Genomic DNA, 8,558 nt, shown 5'->3' on the forward strand with positions numbered 1-8,558 from the left:
CGGCGCTCGGGCGCCGCGCTGGTCGGGGTGCTGGTGGCCGACGCGGGATTCGAGGATGCCGGGGCTCCGGGCCTGCGGCTGCTGGAGGCGCTGCTGCGCGCCGTGTTCCGCAGCCAGGTGGGGGGCCCGGTGCAGGCGGCCGCCTACTGTCCGGGCCACCCGGGCTCCAGCCGGGCGATCCAGGCGGCGGCCTGCAGGGCCCTGCAAGCTGCGGGGCCCGGCCGACCAGGTGAGGCTGAGGTGCCCGGCGGGGTGCGGGAGAGTGGTGCCTGGAGAGGCCTTTAGCTCCTCGAGGCTCCTCTCGCGGACCCCTTTAGCCCCTCTCCCTGTTGTACACCAGGGTAAACTGAGGCCCGCAGCGGGGGAGGTCCCTAGCACAAGGCTATCCAGCTAAAGGTGAGCCGGCCCTGGGCAAAGAGGCGTTGAGTCTGTCCAGGCCTGAGCACGCGAGGGGTGGCGGTGAGGGGCCGAGGGGACCAACAGGCGAAGATGTGGGTGTGGTGCAGGGTTGAACTGCTCTGCACAAAAATGTAGGCAATGGGGGAAGAAGAGAGAAAAGTCTTGGGGTGCAGAAGTGTGCGGTGATGTGGAATGGTGGAGAACTGGAGCTAGGGACGCGGGGGGATGACTGGAGCTTCCAGGACGAGGTTCAGGCTAGGCTTCAGTGGAGGCTGGAGCTCTAGAAGGAGTGCACAGTGCCGGAGGCTTGGTGTGAAACGGTCCCTGGCAGGGGCTCCAAAGAGGCACCAGGAACCTGCCAGTATGGGGAAAGGCTCCAAGGACCGAGACCGCGGATTTTCCCAGTGATTCTTGGCTTCCCGCCTCAGCGGTGCACCCACTGCCGTCTCGCTGCCTCCGGCAGGTGTAAAAAACCCACCTTTTCCCTGCATACGCTCCTAAATTGCAGAGGAGAAGTGAGGCCTTTTCCCCAGCCCTGGACTGCTGCCATTGCAGAAGGGTTAGACTTTGCTGCATCCCAGTGCTGCAGGTTTTACCAGAACTCTGCAGTGTCCCAGGATTAAAATGTGGGCATTCAGTGGAGCTGAGTCTGGCCAAACTGAGAGATCTTTGCGGTGCTCAGCTCCTTCCTCTCTGACTCTTGGCCTTAGAAAGTAAATGAGTTAAAGAGGGGCTCTGTGGGGGCCTCCTGGGGTATCTGCTAGTGGTCATTAGCTAGCCGCTAGGAGGTGCCAGAGATCTGATGTTACAAATGTGACACTTGCACCTGCCAGCCTGGCAAATGTATCCTCCTCCTGGAGGCACCCCTAGTCCCCCTCCCCAATGTCTCCCTCTCACTGGAGCCCCCCTACACCCTTCCAACCTCCCCTCTGTTGAGGCTAAGTTGGAATCAACCTCCAGCATCCTGAGAGGCAAGGAAAGTCTGCAGTGTGCATCCTCGTTCTGATAATATTGTGTGGTGTAGGCCCAGCCGGTTTCTTCTTGCCTTGAGGGAAAGAAGGGAATTCATACAAATTCTTTCTACCCTAGTGAGCCGGTGCCTGGAACATTCTCTTTGCCTTTGATCTCCTAGCCCTTTGTTTCTTTCAGGCACACATAAACTCTGACCCATGGCTGTGGCCCAGAATTGGAAAGCCTTTTCTTATTCTTCCTCCTTATGTGACTAGTCCCATCTCTCCATTCAGAACTGGACTTCCTCCCCCAGGAAGCCTTCTGGAAAACCTGCACACTTGCTCCCATTTGCAAATTCACTAGTGAAATCCCAGAACCTTTGCCCTCTGGCTCTCTCAGCTCCTACCATAGCTGTTTTGTCACTGTTCTCTTGTGAGTTTAACTATCCCAGCTTTGCCATTTCCTAACACCCTGCCTGGCATCCCAAATGGATGAGTGAATCTTCACTTCTTTTGAAATAAACATTAATCCTTTGGGAAATGGGACCCTTTGCAAATGCATCATCCTCTGTTATGTTAAATTCCTGCCTGCTTTCATAACAACACACTGAACACAAGACTATTAAATTAATGAATGAAGTTGAGGAGTTTAATTATACCTCCTCGCCCATCCTCTCCTTGCGGCTTTTGCAGTGAGCAGCACTGTTACCCTTATGACAAACTAAGGTTTTCTTAGAGGTGACTCTGGTTTTCAAGTCTTCCCACCTCCTTCCTTTCAGCCTGATGACGGTTCCAGTTCCTCTAGCTATTTATTCTGTGGCAATGCTCTTTTACCCAGTTTATGGTGCCTAATCCAACTACCAAGGGGTGAAAACCTAAACATCCAGGGAAAATTAAGAGTAAATAGAGAGGGGAAAACATAGGTCACAGATAAAAATTCTGAACAGGATTGTGTGTTTGCTGCCTGGAGTTTTTGTTGATCTGTTTTGCGGTGCTTGGCAAATGGTAGACAAGCGCCCTACCACAGAGCTGCCCCCTGATCCCCAGCTCAACTTTTTTTTAAATTTAGTTCCTGATGACTCTGTTTCAGATAGTTGGGGGTCTCAGGTGATCTCCAGATACCTAAGGTGTACTGTAATCTTAATGAGGCAATCAGAGGCAAGATTTTTCAAATTGTAATTGTTTTATATATGGTTACCAAAAAAGGATTAAATCTGAAGCTGGACGCAGTAGTACATGCCTGTAATCCCAGTATTCGGGCGATTGAGACAGGAGGATGGAGAGTTTGAGGCCAACCTAGGCTACATACCCTATCTTAAAAATGAATGAATGGGACTGGAGAGATGGCTCAGCAGTTAAGAGCACTGGCTGCTCTTGCAAAGGACTTGGGTTTGGTTCCCAGCACCCACATGGCAGCTAACCCACATGGTCTGTTAACTCCTGTTCCTGGGGATCTGATGACCTCTTCTGGCTTCCATGGGTATTGCATACATGGATGCACTTACATACATGCAAGCAACATACTCATACACAAAAATAAAAATAAGGTTTTTTTAAATGAATAAATAAATGAATAACTAAATAGAGCAAGTGAGATAGGAAAAGAAGGAGGGAGGGGGAAGGAAGTAAAGAAAGAAGGAAAGAAGGAAGGAAAGAAGAGCTTGAACTAAAACTGAGGGAGAAATTATTGCCCTCTGAGGATTTTCTTTGGTGGTATGTAATTGTGATTAGGCTCATGTCATTTGGTTGCTATGGTCTCTGTATCATGGTGTACATATCACAGAGGTTTGTGAGGATGAAGTGGGATAATGAGACAGTTGAAACCAGGACAGTTGAGGGTCCTGGTGTGCTGAGCAGACAAGTCTCCCAGCTTATGAAGGTCACTGACTGACCTCTGCTTTGGGGCTTTGGGTTCTTTCTAGCAGAAGGTACCTGGGAGAGACCAGGCCTCCCAAGACTCCTGGCCTGCTTTTCCTGGGGTCCTTGGAGCCAGAGGAAGGGCCGGGATGCCACCTCCTCCAGATGCCCAGCTCAAGGTAAGTACTTTAGCTGCCTGGATCCAGAGGGCTAAATGCATGGGCACAGGGGTCTTAAGGACAGTACACCAATGTCCATGGAATGCCTGCTCCATGCTGGGCATACAGCGAACTGCTAAGGTGCCTATCCTTCCTGGCAGGGCTCAGGCTGGGTCAGGCAGGGTTCCTGCCCTGGAGGTCCCCACTTAGTGGGGAGGCGGCATGAAGGGAGCTGTAGAATAGGAGTTCCCACATACATAGTGGGGAATGTGGGTCCAGGCCAGTGTCCCCTGAGGAACCATGGAGTGTTATGGAGCCAGTGGCATTTGAGCTGGGATACAGGGCTTTCCATAGGCAGACATGGGAATGCTCAGAGAGTACCCTGAGCAAAGGTTGGCCAGCAACTGTCATGCTCAGAAAAGGTAGTAGAATCCTCAAAAGTATGAGGAGCTGGGGCTGGAGAGATGGCTCAGCCATTAAGAATACTGGTTACTCTTACAAAAGACCCAGGTTCAAATCCCAGCACCCATGTGGCAGCTAACAACCAACTGTAACTCCAGTTCCAGGAAATCTGGTGCCCTGGTACTGCACAACACAGTAACTGACATACATGCAGGCGGGACAGTCATACACATAAGATGAAAATAAATAAAGCCAGGTGTGGTGGCACACACCTTTAATCCCAAGCACTTAAGAGGCAGAGGCAGGTGGATCTTTGTGAGTTCGAGGCCAACTGGTCTCCATAGTGAATCCAGGCCAGCTGTGGCTACAGGAGACCCTGTATCAAAAATAAGAGTACATGGGGTTGAGGAACAGAGGATAGAAATGGGAAGGTTTCTGTGCCAGTGGACAGCTGGGCCACACTGGGGCCAGAATACCCTTCAGAAGTACAGGATCTTTGATATAAGCAGTGTGTAGAGATATGGTAGCCTGTGGGGCAGAGAGATGCCAGACGTAGAGCCCAGCTAAGAGGGGACCACAGCAACGCCTGGAGAGGCATTGAATATCATACTTGGACCCACAAAGTTAGTATGGTTCTGTAGAGGATGAAACTTACCTAGAGTGGTTTCTTTTCAGGATGGAGCCATCTGGCTGGAAAAGGAGGTGAGGGACAGGATAAGGGGAAAAATAATAAGCAATGGTTTAAAATAAGCTTTTAGTGTGTCCCTTACTTAAAAAGCATCATTCACTAGTGTATTAGCCTTCTTTTGCTACTTAATAAATTGCTGCAAACTTAGTGGCTTAAAAGGGCTGGTGAGGGACTAGAGAGATGGTTCAGTGGTTAAGAGCACTGGCTGCTCTTGCAGAGGACCTGGGTTCGATTTCCAGCACCCACATGAAGGCTAACAACTGTCCGTAGCTCCAGTTCTAGGGAATCCAACCCCCTCTTCACAGGCATTTCACGACACAGGTGTCCTTACATACACGTAGGCAATACACTCATATGGATAAAATAAAAAATAATAAAGTATTTTTTTAAATGGCTTCAGTGGGTGAAGGTACCTGCCACCAAGTCTGACAAACCTAAGTTTGATCCCCAGGACCACATGGTGGAAGGAGAGAACCAACACCCACAAGCTGTCCACTGACCTTCACACATGCACCCCAGCACACATGTGCCCATCCACATCACCCACATATGTACACATATGCACTTACCCACACATATGCAAATACCCACTCAATAAATAAATGTAAAGAATGACACATATTTATCAGGTGACTGAAAACAAAATCTAAAGATGCTCGAGTTTCTTATGTAAAATACCACAGTATTAGGACTGGGGAAATGGCTCAGCAATTAAAGCACTTGCCAGGCAAGCATGAGAACAGAGTTTAGTGGGTGTTGCAGCCCGCTTGACATTCCAGCCTCAGAAGAAAGAGATGGGGATCCCCAGAGCAAGCTAGCTAGCAAGCCTAGCCACATCTGCAAGCTCTGGGATTGCTAGAGGGACCATCCTCAGTGAATAAGGTGATTCCAGACATCAACCCCAAGCAGACACACATGCACATGCACCCACACAGGTGTGCCTACACACATGCAAAAACATGCCTACACAGATACAGACCACACACAAAAAAATGGAAAAAGAAAAAATAGCACAGTGTTTATAACTTAGGTTTATTCTCCTGTACGCATCAGTCATCTCTTGATTATTTATAATCTCCAATGCAATGTGAACTCTCTGAGAATAATTGTCACCTTGTATTTTTAGGGAATAATGACAAGAAAAAATATCTGCACATGTTCAGTATGGACAAAATTTTTTTTCAAGTATAATTGATCCAAGGTTGATTGAATCTGGATATGGAGAGGTGGCTGCATCCATGTGTACATGATAAACATAATATATACTTACATAATGCACATATATTATTTCAGAATGCTTTCTCCATTGGTAGCATATCATGACTAGCTTCCTACAGCAATCATATATGCTACCATCTTTTTAAAAGATAATTGTAAACTGGGGATGGTGGCCTACGCCTTTAATCCCAACACTCAGGAGGCAGAGACAGGCGGATCTCTGTGAGTTCGAGGCCAGCCTAGTTCTACACAGCGAGTGCCAGGCCAGCTGGGGCTACAGGGAGACCCTGTCCCAAAAAGACCAAAAAAAAGAAAAAAAGATAATTGTAAATTGACATGCAAAAAACAGCATAGAGAGATCCTGTGCACAATTTACCCAGTTCCCCCAGTGGTTACATCTTGAAAACTGTAGTGAAAAAAAGTAGAAAACAAACAAATAAAAACCAAGATCACAATCAGGATTGGTACAATCCAAAGATTGTATTTAGATTTCTCTAATTTTACTTGTAAGCATTAGGGTCTGGGAGAGAAGGAGGGAGAAGGAGGGAGGGAGGGAGGGAGGGAGAGAGAGAGAGAGAGAGAGAGAGAGAGAGAGAGAGAGAGATCAGAGGACAACCTGCAAGAGTCAATTCTCTCTTTCCACCGTGTGGGCCCTGGGTATCAAGCTCAGGTGTCAGGCTTGGCAAGAACCTTTACCTGCTGATTAATGTCACCACTCTTTGGGGCTTTTTGTTTTTATGTGTGTGAGTGTTTGGCCTTTATGTATATAAATGTACCAGTACAGATAATGCCTACGGAGGCCCAAAGAAGGCATCAGATTACCTAGAACTGATGTTATAGACAGTTGTTAGCCACCGTGTGGGTTCTGGAAACTGAACCCAGGTCCTCTGCAAGAGCAGCCAGTGCTCTTAACTGCTAAGTCTCTCTCCAGCCCTTCCTTTTGGACTTTTTAAAGTAGATCCTGGGCCAACTTCCTCCCTTTCGGTCCTTGAATATAAACTTGATCTTTTCATTGGTCATTCCTTCTCCTGTGTTCCAGAGCACCTCCAGGACTCAGAGGAAGAGCTTGCACTGACAGCCATATTTCCAAACGGAGACTGTGAAGACTGTGAAGACTGTGGAAGTGGGTCAAGAGCTCAGGATGGAGTTGTCCACGTACCCTCTGAGCCCATGGAGGATACAAGATGAAGGCTGGATCTTTGAACTGTCCCTGACCTGCACACTGGGGTCTGGCCCTTCTCAGTGACCCCCCTATGTTACCATGTTAACCTTGGCAGGTAGTGACTGTAAAGACCCCACTGGCTCAAGGCCTGCCACCTTGGCTATTGCTACCTAGGCAACAAGGCTTCTCCTAGGACCTGCTCCACACTTAGTGTTTGCTCACCTGTGATCATGGTGCTGTTATCTTGTCTCTTTGGCCCTTCATTTCTCTGAACCAAGGAGACAGATAACTGTCTACTGTGCCACTCTGCAGACTTGTCACTCAGTGTCTGGTTCCCAAATGAATGAGAGGGCTGCCAGTCCAATGGTATTCCACCAGGGGTCAGGCTGCACCTCCAGGCAACATCATAGGAAACGTGTGTGTATGTTGTGTTTTTCTATTTCAGAGGGTCACTGTGACTGCCAGGCACCCATGGCAATTAGTGGGCATCTCACAATGTGTATCACAGTCCAACAGCAAAGAATTGGTTCACTCATAATGCTAATTGTGACAGCTTTGAGAAAAGGAAGGGTCAATCCCTTCTCCCTGTCATTCTGTGAAGAGCTCCCCTCAGGCTTCCTGGAGACTTGGCTCCCAGAACAAGCCAAAATAAAGACCTCACTGTTGTTGTCGGGGCATGTCGGGCCAGAGCCAAGATGCTTTGTGTGTTGCAGGGCCAGGACAGAAATAGCCTTGCATGCCTGTGAGAAGAAAGGGCCTCTGTCTTTCTCATGTTGACACTGTCTATCTGTGCCAAATCCCTTAAGGAAAAAAATTGCTGGGAGCTGCTTATAGCACCAAGGAGAAGTCAAGTGAGGGCATGGGATACTCAGTCCCCTGGACTTGCACTAGGTCTTGAGTCTTAGTAGACACAGGGTCAAAGTAGACACAGACAGGAGGTTCTGGGATCTTCCCTCTGAGCCTGTGAGTTGCACAGGTGGGTTCTCTGCAGATCTGGTCAGGCTATTTGCTCATGCATAGTGGCAATTTGGGATTGCCTCTCTTGTCTTCCCTGCCTGCCCCTACAGAAACCAGTCTTTGGACCTGCAAGGGCCCTTCCTGATTTTCCTTGATGTGGGAGAAGCACCGTCTAAATCCATAGACTCATTTGTTATCTACTGAACAGATGTGCCTGTACTTTGCATAGCTCCGTGTAAAGGACTGCCTTTGCATAATAATTTCAACTCTCTCTGTGATGGTACCAAGGGAGGGTGCCTTCCCTGCTCTGTGCCTCAAATTCATCTTGGTAATCCACAGTCTAACCCTATCCCTTCTCAGCCTCATGGGGAGAATGTAAGGTGCAGAGGGATGGCATCTTACTGGGATTAAGTGGAAGTGAACATCAAGGGTTGTCTCATGGGAGGTGGTCCCAATCGGCATCCTTTACTCAAGAATGAACTGAAGGCTGGGGATGTAGTTCAGTTGGTAGAGTGCTTGCTTAGCGTGTACAAGGCCCCTGGGTTTGATCCCCAGCACTCCATAAACCAGCTGTGGTGGCACACGCCTCTAAGACCAGCACTTGGAAGGTGGAGGCAGGAGGATCAGAAATTCAAGTTCACCCTCAGCTACACTGTAAATTCAATGCCAACCTGGAATACGTGAGACCTTGTTTCTCAAAAAAGAAAAAACTGGGCATGGTGGCACATGCTTTTAATACCAGCAGAAGCAGACAGATCTCTGTGAGT

At 48.6% G+C, this 8,558-nt stretch overlaps 1 protein-coding gene across 1 annotated transcript in view; it reads left to right on the forward strand.

The window, feature by feature from the left end:
• The window catches only part of CUNH2orf72 (chromosome unknown C2orf72 homolog), an 8,986-nt gene extending 428 nt beyond the window's left edge, over positions 1–8,558 (forward strand). Inside the window, exons 2-4 of the mRNA XM_029565929.1 lie at positions 1–229; positions 3,272–3,385; positions 6,712–8,558. The exon at positions 1–229 is cut by the window's left edge and continues 91 nt beyond it. Coding sequence (XP_029421789.1) covers positions 1–229; positions 3,272–3,385; positions 6,712–6,860 — 492 coding nt within the window. The 3' untranslated portion in view covers positions 6,861–8,558. The remainder of the gene's footprint in view (positions 230–3,271; positions 3,386–6,711) is intronic.

This window comes from Nannospalax galili, unplaced genomic scaffold (genome assembly GCF_000622305.1).
Source record: "Nannospalax galili isolate Female #2095 unplaced genomic scaffold, S.galili_v1.0 scaffold1138, whole genome shotgun sequence".
NCBI classification, from domain to species: domain Eukaryota; kingdom Metazoa; phylum Chordata; class Mammalia; order Rodentia; family Spalacidae; genus Nannospalax; species Nannospalax galili.